Here is an 18,008-nt window from a genome sequence, read left to right as displayed (position 1 = left end):
CCAGAGTTCTTAACAGCCCATCAGGTCCAAGAACCACAGACTCTGGAGCCAGTGGCAATTCACTAGTTGGACCCTGTCTCAGAGTGTTCTGACCTTCTGTAAAAGTTTGGATAGGAGGAGAAACCATCAGAGTAATGACAGAGAGGTGGCATGGGTACCAGGTGGCCTATCTTTCTCAAAACTGGGTCCTGGATGGGGAAAAGCCTTGTAGGTGCACCATGCCCATTAGATGGAGCTGGACTCAGGTTATGAACTTCCTTGTTTTGTCCAGAAGGTTGTCTTCTTGCTCCTGGGACACAAATATTTTGAGCTGGATTGTGTCACCCCCTCCTCACTCGCAGGTGTTGGATCCTCTCAGCTGTGATGAGAAAGCTCTTCAGTTGATTTATCATGAAGCCATGTTCCTCCACTACTAAAGTGGTGGTCAGGATGTCCCTGCGTGCTCTGGCCTTGGACACTCACAAGTCTGATCCTATAGTAATCAAGTTGCTGGCGGCATAAAAAGAATACTACTACTCAATATGATTTTATAGTATGTACTCTTTCTGGGAACTATGTGACGGAGAAAGCAATACAGACTGTCAGGAATATGGACAGCATTCAAAAACCTGATAAGACATAAAACAGCTTCCCCAACTATTCCAGGAACAGGAAAGCATATATCAAAATCCTATTACAGAGGTATCAGCATTTTTATTTTTTCCTGTCATGGCAGTTACAGAAAATACACATTGCAATTTATAACAAATATAATGTATTATATTACGTTATGTTGTTATACAATAGAAAGACAGCTCATGATAGATTGTGGACATCAATCAGCATGAGAACTTAAGTTATTTTACCAATTACTTATTTTAGAATGCACATTTTTATAGAATAGGTGTTTGAAATGCTAGCTCAGGTATTTTGATGCCAACTCTCTGGAATTTCCCCTTGCCATATTCAAAGCCTTGTATCATCCCTCATGGTTTTCACAAACTTCTTTTTACTCCAGGATCAAAGACTTTGGAAAATTCTTCAGCTGGCCAATCAAGCTTTTTTTTGTTTTTTTAAGAATACAGTGACCACTCTGGTAAACTCCATCCTCACTAGGTACTGTTCCTCTATGTGCGCCTCATCAAGGGGTCAATGGTTTTTATACTTGAACTTCTCATGTAATGACTGGTATGATGTGATGGGCATGCAGATTTATAGCTATCTCAGGTTAGAAGCATCTTCCATTATTTAAGGATGCCAGAAATATTTGCCCAGTTAATGGTTTAACACGTAGCTGGGCTGTTTGTCTTCTCTCTGCTAAAAAAGCATGACCAACTAAAGGACATCCTATGTAGCTGTTCAAAGAGTTATATATCCTCAGCCCACAAACTGCTCTAGGATACAGGAAATTTTTCTGGCCATGTGATACTGAACTATATTTTCCTAAGGAACCCTCCATTATCATGTCACCTCTCTTCCCACACTGGCTCTCTGAGAAGCTTTGTAACTATAGCAGGGAAGGTCAGAAATTAAGGGAGCTGGAGTTGTACAATGTTTGGAGGGTCACAGGTTTCCTATCCTTAATTTATAAACTCATTTTCACTTGAATCCCACCAGCACCTCCCTTCTCTCTCCCTTGCAGATCCTTGCTCTGTCTGCAAAGTTGACCTCCTGTTATACAGCTTACAGTTATCAAGTTCATGTATCAGGTTCTCATCCTTCAATGAACTCTTCTTTAATTATTTCCTGAACTTTTGCCTAAACTGACTGCTTCTTCCCCCGCATTTCTCCTTGTCAATCCCATTCGTTCTTCACCCACCCATTTTTGCCCAGATACTGTGAACTACAAAGTTCTTTGAACACAGATGTCACTTCTGTGGTTGTGCACAGGATGTAGTACTAGGCAAGTTTGCAGTAACAGCACTAGCCTCTGTTACTACTACTGATATTCTTTGGTAACACAAGAAAGCAAGCTTAAATCAAGAAAAACTAGAGAAAGAAAAAAATGGAACAGAAGCAAGAAAGATTCACATATCACAATAAAGCACAGTGCAATGTTTATGAGCTAGAATTAGTCCAAACAAGTCCCAGTTTCATGTGCTCCTCCCCTCTGGAATTTGGAAGTTTTAACCTCCACTTTTAGTTAAGCTCATCTTGCTATGCCATCTGGACCCAGAGTTATAATAAACTTTATCCATCAGCTTCAGAAACCAGTTTGAAGTTGGCTTCTTTTAAAATTAACCATAGTTTTAACCACAGTTTGTTTGTCCAGATAACATAACAAACTGTGGCAAACTTAAAGCATAAGCAAAAGCAAAAGCTTCTGAACTCCCCCACCCAGCCACATTGAAGGAGGAGAGAGGAATATAGTGTGTAAACTTCTGGCTTTTTCCCATTTATGAATGTCATGAAAAACTAGGAGTGAGGAACCTCTGGCCCAGAGGCCTAATTAGGCTGTCAGGAATCCACTTACTTGTCAGTCACACCTACCTGCAAGTCCCATGACATCATGGCAGGTATATGCAAGTAACAAGATGGGAGAGCCAAAAGGGCTGGCCAGCAGGGCTTCAGAAGCACTATACACCCAGCTTCTGAAGTACAACCATCAGCTGATCACTGGTACTCCAACATGCTACATCATTCAATGTCATTGTGGCATCAGGTGATTGACAGGTGAGTGGCCCTGCACAGCTCAAGTTTGGCCAGCGGGGGTTGGGGAAGAGAGAAATATAAGGCTCTGGCCTGCTACATTGATCCAGTTGCCTCTGTGCTAAACAACATATAGTGTGATGTGAATAGAAATGTATAGGATTTCTGTGTCTACTCAGAAGTAATTTCCAGTGCCTTTGATGGGGCTTACTCCAAGTCAAACTATTTTCAATATTTTTTTTCAAATAACCTCTCTTGCCCTGTCTGCTTTACTGCAGTTGTTATTAAGGAAAGGCTGAATAGATTCAATCTTCATATTGATAGGCTTACAAGTTTTGAAAACCCTCTATCTAAAATAGCTAAGAATGAGTGCATTTGTAATAGTTGCTGGCTTTGTTTTAATGAAGGAATATACATTTTAAACAGTGCTGCATGTACACATACATAGGAAAATTATTACCTCGGATCCTGGACTTCACCAATAATTTCTTCCAGTTTATCAATGAAGTGAACCAAGTGTGAAAGTCCCTTCATATGGGTTCTTAAAGGATCAGCTGGGGAAGGGGCATAACCTTTTCCTCCAAGTTCTATGGTTCTGATAAAAGACGTCGCCATCTAACAAGACATATAATTTAGCTAAGTAAAATAGTAATGCAAACATAGAAAACCAATACACCACAAGTAAACCACAAATATTCCCACAAATATCAGGATGATTCATGGCATCAAAGAAAAGTCCAAATTATTCCTTAAAATTAAAGTAAACATAATGGCTTTCTATGCGATTGTAAAACAAAAACAAATCTGTTCCAAATATGATAATTGTGTGCTGTTGTGAAGCAAAACTACAAATCTTTGGAAAACTTAAGTATATTAATTATTCAACCCATTCTACTGTTTCAAGCCAGAAGGATTGTGCCTGCATAGTAAGACAAATTTGATCTTCCCATTAGCCACCTTACATTTAAATGTTTTGTGCAGAATTCAATTAAAACTGTGTCTATCAAAGCAGGTACTAGCATCATGTGACTTCTGGGTCAGAATTCTGACCCCATAGCTGCCAACTCAGAGGTGGCCTGTATGGAAGGCACATGAGTTTGCCTCAACAGGACTTGGGATATTCATTGACCCTCAAGCACATCATAAAGTAATCCTTTGGCAAAAACATACACAAACCCAGTTAACCAGTGCAGCAGAATCTGGTGGGTCTACAAATGTGTTCTTCCTATCTACATATTGTATAATTAAAAAAAAAGTTGGGGGCTAGATTTTTAGAGAACCCCCAACCTTGTAGAATAATTCTGCCAGTGCTCATGGATACACTGCAGATTCTGTGTGCTTCATAGGATCTTGACTACTCAATGGAAAGTATGTCATCATTCTTCTTCTTTAGAACAAAGCTGCCAAAAGAAAACCATGTTTTTATACAAAGAAGTTTTCTTTCTTTGGTAACCATAAAAGAGTGGCTGATGAACATAGTCCAAGTCCATAATTCATAAAACACCAAATAATACAACTTTAGGAATTGAACTGATTAATCTTTCACATGTTTCCAGACTTATTCAATTACAACACCCCAAAAACTTGACTATGCTACATCAAACCTGTTCCCAAGTCATGTTTTGAAAGGAATTAACATTTAAAACCCAAATTACGAATACATGTGTCAGGGAACTGCCATCAGAGCATCAGGTGGTGGAGGGACTCAGGCAGGATGAAAGAGACTCAACTGCTGAAGCAGGGACCAGCAGGGGGAGGAGTGGGTCTCTGAGGGAATGCGAGCAGGAGGGAGGGCTCAGGGAGGCTTCCAGCGAGAACAGTGGGGAGGTATCGGAGTCTCCCATAGGGAGACCCATACCTCGCAGGAAACTGTCACGCCGTGAGTCCAGGAGACGCGTTTCCGTTAAGGAACTTCTTTGCTGGAAACGCTTCCGCAGGCAGCCACTGTCGGACTCTACTAGTGACTAGAGCAGACATGTCTGAGGAGCTCCGTCACACACGGAGGTTTGTGGGGGCGCACAAACTCTGAGGGAGCGCGTTTTCACGCACAAGCAGCTAATCAAACCCTCACAGCAGTCCGACAGTCTTTGTACGCTGCCTGTGCAAGAGAAGGCATCATGAGCGAACCAACCGGAACCGGAGGAGCAGGGGCTGGAGCTGGTCCAAGCTTGGAAGATAGATACCGAGCGTTGGAGGTTCAACTGGCCCTGCAGACGGCGAGGCTGGAGGAGAGAAGGGCTCAGGATGCAGACAAGAAGGGGAGAGCCACTCAATTCCCCAGAAAGGTACCAGGATTGGTGCAGAAATTTGGGGGGGACCCCAAGGACTACCATGCTTTTAGGACAGAGATGCAATATGCCCTTAATGTGCAGTTCGATGAGTTCCCTGATGAGGAATCGCGAGTTGCTTTTGTAATTGGGCATCTTGAGAAAGGGGCTAGAGACTGGGTTCGACCCCTAATGGCAACGCACAATGACATACTAAAGGACACAATGAAGTTCTTTCGTGCAATGGATATCATGTTTTCCAGCGATATTGAGGAAGGGGTGGTGCGCAGACAGCTAATGGCTTGTAAGCAGGGGAGTCGATCTGTCCGTGAATATTGGACTGAGTTTACCATGCTGATTCACAGACTGAGTTGGGATTTATCGGCGGCACCCGTTCAAATGCTATTTGAAGAAGGTCTTTCTTCGGGGGTGAAAGACGAGCTGGCACGGAGCCCCAGGGCGGAGTCTATGGATCAGCTGACCAAATCTGCGCTGACCATAGGAGCGCGGCAGGAGGCAAGAGCCTTGGAGAGGCGGGAAGGGAGAGGGGAACGTTGGAAGGAGTTCCGCATTCCAGACATTCCTGAGCCAGCTTTCCCGCCGGCAGAGCCGATGGAAATCGGAACAGCGCGCGCGCGCGCATTTTCAAAAACCAGCGAGGGAGCTAAGAAGGAGGGAAAGGGCCCCCGGAAATGCTATCTCTGCCAACAGCCAGGCCACTTTGCCAGAGTCTGCCCCCAGAGGAAGGAATGGCAAGGGATGGTGGGAGCTGTTGAGGGGGGAGAAGAAGGGGGAGCGGAGCAGGTAAAAGCCAACGCCTGGTTGCCACAATTGGGGCACTGCAGCCAGGCCAAAGAGCAGTGAAAGTGCCCGTGCCAGAAGCTCCTCGACCTGCTCTAGTGATTGAAGTGTCGCTAGAGCTGCAGAATGGGCACCCCCTAAAAATAAAGGCGCTATTGGACTCAGGCAGCTCCTGCAATTTTATGAGCAAGGAGTTTGCTGCTGAACACCAGATACAGACCATCCCTTTAAGCAACCCCCTGCAGGTGACCACGATTGATGGCAGGGAGTTGTTGGGAGGAGGAGTCCGCTTGCAGACTGTCCCAATGATAATGAGGGTGGCAAGGCACACAGAACTGATAGCGTTTAATGTGGCCACCCTGGGGGGCGCTCCCATTATTTTGGGAATGAGCTGGCTAGCTCTACATGATCCGCTGGTTGGCTGGCATCAAAGAGTGGTGTCCTTTGGTTCAGCACATTGCCTAGAACACTGCAAAGGGGAGAAGGGTTCAGTAGGGGCCCAAGCCACCCTAGCAGGGACTGAAGTAATGGGGAAGGTGAAGGTACCACCACAGTATGCAGATCTCAGCGACGTGTTCAGTGAGAAGGAAGCTGACCAACTACCACCTCATAGACCCTTTGATTGTCAGATCAATTTACTCCCTGGAGCACAGCTTCCCGTGGGCAAGTTGTATGCCATGTCAGACAGGGAAATGCAGGAGTTGCGAGGGTTCATTGACAAGAACCTGAAGAGAGGCTTCATCAGAGAGTCCAAAGCAGCAGGGGGGAGCCCAGTGTTCTTTGTGGACAAAAAAAATGCGGACAAGCCGAGACTTGTATGTGATTTTAGGCGGCTGAATGCAGTGACTGAACCGGTGGCGTTCCCTATGCCCAGAATTGATGATATTTTGACCATGGTGAGGAAGGGAAAGATTTTCACAAAGCTGGATCTAAGGGGGGCGTACAACCTGATACGCATAAGGAAAGGGGATGAATGGAAAACCACCATGTTTACCCCTTTGGGGGCGTTTGAATACCTCGTTATGCCATTTGGATTACAAGCAGGCTCCGCGTGTTTTCAATCTTTTATGAACCACGTGCTGGGCCCTTTGCTCTACAAGAATTGCGTTGCCTTTCTAGATGATGTGTTGGTGTATTCTGAGAATGAGGAGCAACATGTGAGAGACGTCAGAGAAGTGTTGAGCAGACTGCAAGCCAACAGGCTGTGGGTCAAACTGGAGAAGTGTCGGTTCCATACCAAGGAGGTGGAATTCCTGGGGTACCGCCTGTCAGACAAGGGATTGGCCATGGATCCCGGCAAGGTACAGGCAGTGCTGGAATGGAAAACACCCAAAACCAAGAAGGATGTGCAGAGGTTCCTAGGGTTTGGAAACTTTTATCGTAAGTTCATCCGCAACTTCGCCCATCTGACGGCGCCCATCACTGACTGTCTCAGCAGTAAGAAGAAGTTTGTATGGACGGCGGAGGCGGAGCGAGCGTTTGAGGAACTGAAAAGGGCCTTCGCCTCTGAAGAACAACTTCTGCATGTGGATTTACGAAAGAAGCTAAGGGTTGAAACAGACGCATCTGACAGAGCCATAGGGGCGGTGCTTCTTCTGCAGCCGGGGAAGGAGGAGTCGGAGTGGCGTCCGTGTGCCTTCTTCTCGCGGAAGCTGAACAAATCCGAGAGGAACTACACGGTGTACGACCGAGAACTGCTTGCTATTCATGAGGCGTTCCGGAGATGGAGGCATCTGCTAGTTGGTGCACAACATAAAGTGCAAGTGTGCACGGACCATAAAAATCTAGAGTACTGGAGAACGGCGCGAGTGCTCAACCAAAGGCAGTTGAGATGGGCCCAAGAGTTCTCCAAATTTAACTTTGAGATTTGTTATGTGCCAGGCCCAGAGAATGTTAGGGCGGACGCTCTCTCACGCAAACCTGAATATTTGGAGGGGGAGGGAGCACCCGAAGAAACCCATATCATTCCAGAGGACCGCTGGGTGTGTGGGGCGACTTTGGTGGGGCAAAGGGAATTGGTAGAGGGTACGGTGCAGGATGCATACGCCCAGGGGAAACTCAGGGATCTCAGAGGGGAGGAAGACAAACCCGGTGGTTTTGAGGAGAGAAATGGGGCATTGTATTATAAGGGAGCGTTATATATACCTGAAGGGGAATTGAGGGAGAAAGTACTCAAGCAGCTGCACGATAGCCCCACAGCAGGGCACTTTGGGCAACACAAAACCATGTGGCTGGTTACCAGGGAATTTTGGTGGCCCAAGGTCAGGGAAGATGTGCGGGAGTATGTGAGAGGGTGTGAACAATGCCAAAGAGCCAAGGGGGAGAGGCAGGCGCCGGCTGGTTTATTAGAACCACTGCCCACACCTGAGAGACCGTGGGAAGCAGTGGCAATAGATTTCATGACTGATCTGCCAAGGTCTAGAGGGAAAACAGCCATCATGGTTGTAGTAGACCTGTTAACTAAAATGGCCCACTTCATAGCCTGCTCACATGCGGTTACAGCAGAAGAAACCGCCAAATTGTTTGTAGAGAATGTGTTTAGGTTGCATGGCGCCCCCTTGAGGGTGGTTTCAGACCGAGGGAAACAATTTACTTCCAGGTTCTGGAGGAAGCTCATGAGCTTACTGCATGTAGAGGTTAATTTCTCGACGGCCCGTCATCCTGAAACCAACGGGCAGGCGGAAAGAGCAAATGGGGTTCTCCAACAATATTTGAGGTGTTATGTTAATGACAGAGAGAATGATTGGGTGGAGAAGCTGGCGTTGGCAGAATTTGCCTACAACAATGCAGAGAACGTGTCCACGGGGATGAGCCCCTTTTTGGCTAATCACGGGTGCCATCCCAGAGCCTTCCCAGGGGGGGAGGGGGAGAACTGGAGCGTTCCAGCTGCAGAGCAGTTCGTGGAAGAAATGGAAGCGATCCATCGCCAGCTCCAACTCAACTTAAACAGGGCTAAGGAGGAATATAAGAGGCAAGCAGACAAAAACAGAAGGGAAGGTGAAAGCATCAGGGTGGGGGACCAGGTGTGGCTGTCAACCCAAGGGTTGCCATTCAAAGGAGGTTGTAAGAAATTAAGACCCAAAAGGCTGGGTCCGTTTGAAGTCATACAGCAGGTCAATCCAGTGGCTTTCAGGCTCCGGTTACCGAACCACATGAAGCTGCACCCAGTTTTTCACAGGTCGTTGCTGTCACCGTATAGAGGAGACAGTGAGGGGAGGGTCACTAGGGGACCAGCAATGGAGGAGAAGGAACACAGCTACCATGTAGCGGAGATCCTCGATTCCAGGTGGAAGGGAGATCAAGTAGAGTATTTGGTAATGTGGGAAGGGGAACCGGAGTCGGAAAACACCTGGGTTAGGGCAGAGGATGTCAATGACGAGGTTTTAATAGAGACTTTTCATCAGAGGTTCCCACGTAAACCTCAGCCTGTAGCGAGGTTCCGAAGGGAATACTTTGCCACCACCGACGAGGAAGAGGAGTTGGAGGGGTTCCCAGATTCTGAAGAGGAGGAGGATTCAGCTGGCCAGGACGACGATCGATGGAGAGAATTGTTCGAGACGTCAGAAGATGAGGAAGATTCGTTTCGGGGTTTTAGCCCTTCACCTCCCAGGGGGGAGGAATTGGGAGGGGGTGAGGGGGGCCCTGGAGGGGAAGTGGATGTCAGGGAACTGCCATCAGAGCATCAGGTGGTGGAGGGACTCAGGCAGGATGAAAGAGACTCAACTGCTGAAGCAGGGACCAGCAGGGGGAGGAGTGGGTCTCTGAGGGAATGCGAGCAGGAGGGAGGGCTCAGGGAGGCTTCCAGCGAGAACAGTGGGGAGGTATCGGAGTCTCCCATAGGGAGACCCATACCTCGCAGGAAACTGTCACGCCGTGAGTCCAGGAGACGCGTTTCCGTTAAGGAACTTCTTTGCTGGAAACGCTTCCGCAGGCAGCCACTGTCGGACTCTACTAGTGACTAGAGCAGACATGTCTGAGGAGCTCCGTCACACACGGAGGTTTGTGGGGGCGCACAAACTCTGAGGGAGCGCGTTTTCACGCACAAGCAGCTAATCAAACCCTCACAACATGGTACAGTGCTCTGGCCTGAGTGATTTCCTATGGCTCTGTCACTGATAATGGGCAAAGATCTTTGAGTAATGCCCATTTGACAGAGAATTTAGGAAACACTTTTTTTACAACTACTGCTTCATAAAGCAACTTTAGTGTTCTGAAGCCCTTCAGTTTTGATTTGTTCCCCTCTGGCTCCACCAAAACTATACTGATACAGATGAGCTGTCCTGAGAAGCTAGTATATTAGAATGATTTCAGTCAACTTTTTCAGTATTTCGTGTACTAACACAGCATACCTGACTGCAACAATCCTCACAGAAACTTTGCCTATATTCACTTGTCTAAAACGACAGACTGGAGGATTTGTACAACCAGCATGGATAACGCAGTACAAATGGATGACTTCTGGCTGTTACATGAACAGTCCCAATCCAGCTCCTATATAGTTTGCTTAAAACAACCCAAAATCATCCTATTGCATCTCCTCAATGCCTTCAAATACAAAAAAATGCTTTGATTTGTCATACGTACCAAGAATATGGACATTTGCCTCTGCTGTGCAGCATGTTTTAGGTCAGTAAAAGCTTCCCTTCCAAGTCCTCTGTCAGGAACGTTTAAAATGTAAGCAAACGCCAGATCATTCTTGGAGTTAACCAATATACTTAAATATGCATACAAAATTTTCTTCACCATCAATGGTAGCTACATAAAAGAGAATCCTGTTAGTTTATTCAATAATAATAATGGGCGGTTTCCAACAAAATATTAAAATACCATGATACATCAAACATTAAAAGCTTCCCTAAACAGGGCTGCTTCATGAAAACACAATTTAGCAAAATATTAGGAAACTCATATGTAGGAAAGCAAAAATACTACACTAGCTTTCAATTCACTAATCTCCATTTTGAAAAATCAGGTAAGCAATTAAAGAAACAAATATGGATTATAATTAATATATAAAAGTACACTGGACAAAATTTTAAATTACTTTTGTTCTTTCCAGCCTGAGATCTAGACTTTCCATACTGACCACCCTGGCAATAGACGCTATTTCATCATAGGATTGTTCATCATTCCAATCTCATTAATGACTCCAAGTAAATTTTATTGTGTCAGGCATTCTATCTCCAGAGCAAGGTTTGAGTAACTGAAAGGCAGCAGGGGTGTACAGGTAAGAAAACATGGGTAGAGATTATGATGAGATTCTGAATCTTGGAATCTTTTACCATGCTTATCTACATGTTCTGAAATGTCTTTCCACAAAATAGAATACTAGTTTTCTTCTTTCAATGAAAGCAGAGATGCAGCTAAATTTCAATACTGTATTAGAGTCCAAGTGTGATTTCTGTACATAAGCAAATATGGGTTATAATAAACACTATGATAGTTAGGATATAGGACAATACTCATACATTTTACCTCTTCATGATCCTGGTTCACTCTGCTGGTTGGTGTTGAGGGGGTAGTAAGAACTGAATGATTCTCAATGGCGAAATCTGCTGTTCTGGCAATAAATTCTAACAGTTGTGCCTTTGGGAAGCAATAAGATATTTCAGAACTGTAACTAGACACTCTACTACCATTCTTTTCAAGGAACAGGTTGTGGAGGCTGTTTTGATTCTTGAGTACCCAGAACAAAGTTTGCTGCACAAGTAGATAGCAAAAATCCCAAAGCAGAAAAGTGATTGAGGAATATGGGTGCTCAAAAAGAAAACTTTACTGGTTAGCTTTAAACTGGTCCTTGTTGAGAATGCAGGATTAACCCATTAGTGCCAGAATCTCTCAGAGTGCTCCTTTTCTCTCTGTTCACATTCTCCACACCATCCATAATCTTATATACGACAGAAGTATCAAAGATTATGCATGTTGTGGAGAAAGTGGATAGGAATTACTTCTTCACACAGTGAATTAACTAGAGGATTGGCTCCCACATGATGCAGCAATGGCTACCAACCTGGGTGGTTTAGACAAATGCATAGAGAATAGGGCTACCATGGTTACTAGTCAATGTTCTCTCTCCACTGTTGGAAGCAGTGTGCCCCTGTATACAAGTTGCCAGGAATCCTAAGTAAGAATGCTATTGCACTCACATCTTGCTTGCGGGTTTTCAGTAGGTATCTGGTTAACCACTGTGAGAACAGGATACGGGAATAAACATTTGAACTGATTCAGCAGGGCTCTTATTATAATTTAAAGGATATAAAATGCCACGATCACATTTGTAAAACAGAGGCTTGATGGGGAGGGACCTAAAAATTGATTCCAGAATACTTGTTGGATATTGAAAACCAAATTGCGGCTTCTGATTGGCTGCAGGAAGCTCTTGCAGCCAATCAGAAGCCACAGAATCCCCATCAGATGTTCAGGTTCCAAAAGAACGTTCGCAAACTGAAACAATCACTTCTGGGTTTGCAGCGCCAAAACATATGAGTTCTAGGGCGTTTGGGATCCAAGGTACGATTGTACAAAGAAATCTCATAACTAGAGAAGTTTCTTTATATCCCAGTAACAGAGTACATGGACATATGTAAGGCTGGAATGGGCTTTAATTCCTTTAGATACAAGTTTCTGGTACTGTTTCTTTTTTTAAGGTGATTAAGTGAATCAGAAATTTGCAGGCATTTGATGATAGGGAAATAAAATGATAAAAAATATTCAAGAATCAAAATTACAAAAAATAAAATAAAAATAAAAACTTCTAAAGCAGGATTTCAACAGGCAGCTCTTTCCTCATCACATGCTCATAATTTAAAGTACCATAGCAGTTTGTCTTCATAATGTTTCCGATTAAAGTGACTGCATCCCTGGAATTTAATTCTGAGTTACTCTGACATGAAAGAGCATCCTTTCCATAGAGTTGTGCCAGACACATTAAGAGGGGATTATCTTATTTCATAACCACATAGCTTTTATCCTTACCAAGTTTAGCACAAAAACTGAAGTAGCTTATATGGCTAATATGTGGCTTTGGCATGGATTGCAGGATTACTGTGTAGCTAATTTAGCTTCATCTACATCACTTTCTTGGCAACATTTTATTCCATTCTTTTAAATAAGCCCACAAAAGTTACTAGCCCACAAATAATGCTTACCAATCCACATTTACTTTGTTAGCCATTTTTGTGGCACAGCAACAGGCTGAGATAAAGCAAATTTGAGGTGTTCGTTTCTCTGCTTGGTCGCCTTAAAGTCCAGCTTACTTGTCATAGGCTATGAGTAAAGTGGCTGTTTTAATTAAATAAATAAATAAATAAAATACTTACACAGGAAACCGATTCATTTTCCAGTGCTAGTGCCCTACATTTTTGATAGACATCTATTAGATCCATCATATTGCAGCGTTTTAAAAAGCTGGCATATGCACTTGTGATGTCAGCATAGTTTTCAGGAGCTTCCATATTTTTCTGCAGTATGCCCAGTTTGTCAGGTACCAGGTAATTCCAAGTTAGTAGCAGTTCACTAAGAGATGCTTCAAAATCTCCACGGTTCTGTAAGTTAATACAAGAGGGGGAAATCTGCTTACGGTACTTATTTGGAACAGGAATTTTAGGCTAATAAAATACAAACCAGTCTTACAAAGTTATATTTTGCTGAAAAGCAAAAACTAATCACATAGAGCATTTAACTATTTTTATGAAAGACTTTAGGGAAAATACCCATATCAATTTCCTCCCCAAGCCTTTTAAAAATGCATTGTTGTGTCATGGTTGGATTCTAATGAGACATTATATAGGAGAAAACATCAAGATAATATATCTATGTGGACTGGTCACTGTTTCTAAGGTTTAAAGCTACATATCAAAATCATCATGTAACTTAGAGCCATGAGACATTACTTTAGACTCATCTTCCTATGGCCACTTATAGCCTTTTCTGTTTTCCTCACTCTTCCTTTCCTCAGTTTTCCTTACATTTTTCATATCTATAGCAATGCCTTACTTCCTGCAATATCAGGCTAGTGTGGTGCAGGACTAGGACATGGGGGACCAGGGCTCGAATCCTCACTCAACTATGAAACTCACTATGAGACCTGGGGCCAGTCACTGCCCCTCAGACTCACCTACATCACCAGGTTGTTGTGGATATTAAATGAGAGGAAGAACCATGTATGCCTTTAGCTCCTTGGAGAAAAGGGTGTGTGTGTGACAAATGTAATAAATAAATACATATCTAAAAAAGTTTCTAGAGCCTGGTCTCCCACAGACACTGACCCTTACATATTTTTTTTATTTATTAAATTTCTATTCTGCCCTTCCCCTCAAAGGAGCTCATGGTAGCAAACAACACAGTAATAAAACTGTACATATAATAAAATAAAAACGTATTTTAAACACTTAAGAATGACTAAGACAATCTAAATACATTTAAAAGGCCAGCATACCTTCCCCATGGTGGCAGCATCATATGCCATCAAACCATTCCCTGGACAAATGATTGGTGGAGTGGATTGGCTTCAGACTAAAACTGAACTTGCATCCAATTGAAATGATTTGGACCAGCTAGTCTATCTATACAGTGGTACCTCAGGTTAAGTGCATAATTCGTTCCGGAGGTCCGTACTTAACCTGAAACTGTTCTTAACCTGAAGCACCACTTTAGCTAATGGGGCCTCCTGCTGTTGCTGCGCCGCCTGAGCACGATTTCTGTTCTCATCCTGAAGCAAAGTTCTTAACCTGAAGCACTATTTCTGGGTTAGCGGGGTCTGTAACTTGAAGCGTATGTAACCTGAAGCGTATGTAACCCAAGGTACCACTGTACTACACTGGTTTCAATAGGAAGTAAATGTAATCTGTGTCCAGCCCACTCACCATGTTCACATGTCATGCTATGCCAGTGTTTCTCAAAGGGTGTGGCATGCCATACTAGTATGTCAGGAGAGGATGGCAAGGGCAGCAGGAAGATTTGAGGACAATCATTCAGTGTAGTATAGTATCATTTTTTTATTATTATTTGCAGAATATGGATAGATATCTTTTCAAAATGAGAGGAAGAGCACCAAGCGATACTGAGGACAATCCTAGCTGTGATCCAGAATTGCTGTTTGAACAGAGTGCTTGAAAATAGCATTGGCTATTCTTCTACAGTTCTCTACAACGTACTGTTGTGAACAGGGATTTTCAACTCTGACAAATATGAAAGATTGCAAAAGAGAAAAAGGCCTTGATGAAGAGATGATAGTTTGTCTGCTTCAAATTAGACATAATATAAATGAGATTACCTGACAAAAGCAAGCTCACATTAAATGAGAGGTGTGAGTTTATATACATATTTATGGTACATATGTAAGAGGCTCGTCTATCATATTTTGGGAATGATTCATGTTCTTATTTAGCTGCATTGTTTTATACTTTCTGGATGCCCCCTGATCATATTATAAAGTACAGTGGTGCCCCGCAAGACGAATGCCTCGCAAGACGAAAAACTCGCTAGACGAAAGGGTTTTGCGGTTTTTGAGCTGCTTCGCAAGACGAATTTCCCTATGGGCTTGCTTCGCAAGACGAAAACGTCTTGCAAGTTTGTTTCCTTTTTCTTAACACCGTTAATACAGTTGCGACTTGACTTCGAGGAGCAACTCATAGAACGCGGTGTGGTAGCCTTTTTTGAGGTTTTTGGTGATTTTTGAAGCTTTTCCAAAACTTTTCCGACACCGTGCTTCGCAAGACGAAAAATTCGCTAGACGAAAAAACTCGCGGAACGAATTAATTTCATCTTGCGAGGCACCACTGTAGTTGTGTTCTATTTTATAAATCAAGTACTGACAGGATTACTTTCTTATTGTTTTCCAATGTATTTCTTATCAATAAAATATTCAATGCAGTACAAGCAAATTTTTATTCTGAAAATGTAGCCCAGAGAAAAAAGTTTGAGACCCACTGTGCTATACTATGGTTTAGTATTACAGTATCTGCATGAGAAGAAATGAGCCACAGTGAGACTTCCATCATGCAACCATTTAGAAAAGTTCATAAGTTTTTTACTTTCCTTTGCTTAACTGTGGTTTTGCTGTGACTGACAAATTGTTGCTAAATTAACTATAGTTATTTTCAAATCAACCAAACTCAGATTGTTGTTTCTGAAGTTGGCTTGTTTAAACCATAGGTGGCTTAACCAGTGGGTCAGGAGGCCACACCAGGTGGGTTGTGGCAATGCTGCTGCTGCCATGTTGAACTTTAGCTAAGGCTAAATCCCACCTTCCTGTAGCTATGCCTGTATTGAGGTAGATCGACATGGAACAAAGGTACTCTGTTCACTTTCTGGTCTATATCTATGGCATTCTAGACTTCTCCTGGAATGAAAGTATGCTGAGAACTAGAATGCAGAAGTGTTTTGCTGGGATAGTTTGGCTGCCTGGTAGTTGCCATCATAGCAGCTGGTGGGGGCCCAGGAAGTGATGGCAAAAGTCTGGTGGTTGCAGCTCTTTTTAAAAAAATACTGTTTTGAAACTACTTCTTTGAAGTGTAACTACTAGTTAAGCTTCAGAATAATTCAGTCAAAATCTTTTCTCACAATATGAAGAATTTGCAGAGCTTAACTGTGTTTATACTGGTATTGTAAAAACATTTTAAATCCAAATAAAAATGCTGTCCAGATATCAGTTTTCATGATCAGGTGCCCACCGTGACAGCATATTATTCATAGAAAGGATTGTGAGAGTTTGTGGTAGGACTCAGAAAATGTTTTGCTAGGAATAAATGCCAGCTGGCTAATTTATAAAGGAAGTTCACAAAGTTCAGCACTTTAATTCTCTGATAGACAACAGGAATATTATATTTCACAGGGGTAAAGTGAAAAAAATCAAACATTTACCAATCTTAAAGCCCTGCTGTTCTTCCAAATGTTTTTTGGAATAATCATGCACTTTCTGAACATATTACTACAGAGCTTTTTAGTTCTAAATTCCAAATTTCTAACAAAATTTCTTTACAGAAATTATTAAATATATATTTTTAAACAATTACACCGAAAATGGAAGTATGTTGCATCACGTTACTATGGAGGAATTACAAAGAAACCATGCTACCTATATGTTAGTGCAATGAAAAAATAGGTATAAAATGAGAGTTCCTGGGTGCCAAGTTTGGGGCAAGTACTCTTTGGTGAGAGAACCCCAGCAGAGATTTAAAATCACTAAATATGCAGCATACTAAAGCATGGAAATATAGGCTGTTAGAGCTATAAAAGATGCCCTTGTGAGTTCCAAAGCTTCCTTCTTTCCCTAACATAAAAATTTGGTAAGTTAAAAATGGTTTACTTACAAACTCTCCAAAGGTCAGTTTCATGTGCTTTTCCATACAGCATTCAGAAAAGCTTGCACAGACAGTATTATTATTAGTATTTATTAAATTTTTCTACCACCCTTGATCTATATATTTCAGTAAAACTTGGCTTAGTTGCATAGCGGTGAAAGTTTCAAAATTATTGGTACAGGAATTCAAGAGAGGATTGTTAGAGACATGCGACTAAGCTGGAGCAACCAACTTAGCCTCTTCACACACTGCATTCATCAGGTAGATTGAAGTGGCTTGATTAACTCCCTCCCCCAAAGTGAGCTAAACCTGGCAGGACAGTTTAACCCCTTTGTGCATTAACTAGACTAAGCATGTTAGTAATATGAGGCTGGTGATTTGTAAGTTTGCTAACTAAAATAAAATTATAATAAAATGCAAATATAAAGCCTCTGCTGAACCAGCTGCCAGAGAGGTGCAACAGAGGCCCCTACTGGGTACCCTCCAATCACATGATTAGCAGCAGGGCAGGCCCAGGATCCAATGGATCCTGTGCTGGCCCAACCCCACAGAATTGTAGTTGTTTCTGAAAGCAGCTTCCATACACTAACCATTTGGGCAAGCACATTGGGGTGCTCCCTGCAGAGCCCCCACACCAGCAGAGGGGTTTGGAATGCTCTCTGTCTCTTTTAAAAGTTATGTTAATTCATCGGACAGAAATAATGCTTATTTTTGGTCTGGTTTGATAACAATGTTTGTTTGCCCTTGCAAACCACCAGATCAGCAGAGGCCAATAAAGGTTCCAACTTTTCACTAAAGATCTTTGTTAAACAAAAATATATCATATGTCAGAAAAGTGTATATATAACTATAAGCATAATGTTACAGATGCAGCTGAAAAACAAGTTCCTCACTAACCCTTCCCCTCACTAACCCTTTTTCATCTGCTTATAATTTTATGATGTGAAATCCTTTTGAGCTGAAAATTTCCATGGTCAGTCTCAGCAGAAGAAAGTGAGCTTTCCTGGAA

General features: G+C 42.9%; 1 protein-coding gene and 1 long non-coding RNA gene across 4 annotated transcripts in view; one reads left to right on the top strand and one right to left on the bottom strand.

The window, feature by feature from the left end:
* Positions 1-18,008, bottom strand: part of PARPBP (PARP1 binding protein) — a 34,661-nt gene that overhangs the window by 12,378 nt on the left and 4,275 nt on the right. For all 3 annotated transcript variants that reach the window (XM_081212251.1, XM_081212252.1, XM_081212253.1), the window contains exons 3-6: positions 13,016-13,240; positions 11,172-11,282; positions 10,281-10,451; positions 3,089-3,243 (exon numbers count right to left, since the gene is read on the bottom strand). In XM_081212251.1, the coding sequence (XP_081068377.1) occupies positions 3,089-3,243; positions 10,281-10,451; positions 11,172-11,282; positions 13,016-13,240 (662 nt within the window). The remainder of the gene's footprint in view (positions 1-3,088; positions 3,244-10,280; positions 10,452-11,171; positions 11,283-13,015; positions 13,241-18,008) is intronic.
* On the top strand, positions 10,852-14,979 carry LOC308596951. Its single transcript, XR_014012752.1, has 2 exons — positions 10,852-10,923; positions 14,709-14,979. It is a non-coding gene; the product is annotated as an uncharacterized lncRNA (long non-coding RNA).

The sequence above is a fragment of the Podarcis bocagei genome (assembly GCF_964188305.1).
Source record: "Podarcis bocagei genome assembly, chromosome: 10".
NCBI classification, from domain to species: Eukaryota; Metazoa; Chordata; class Lepidosauria; order Squamata; family Lacertidae; genus Podarcis; species Podarcis bocagei.
Note: the sequence above shows the minus strand (reverse complement) of the source record. Positions and strands in the feature narration are given on the sequence as shown.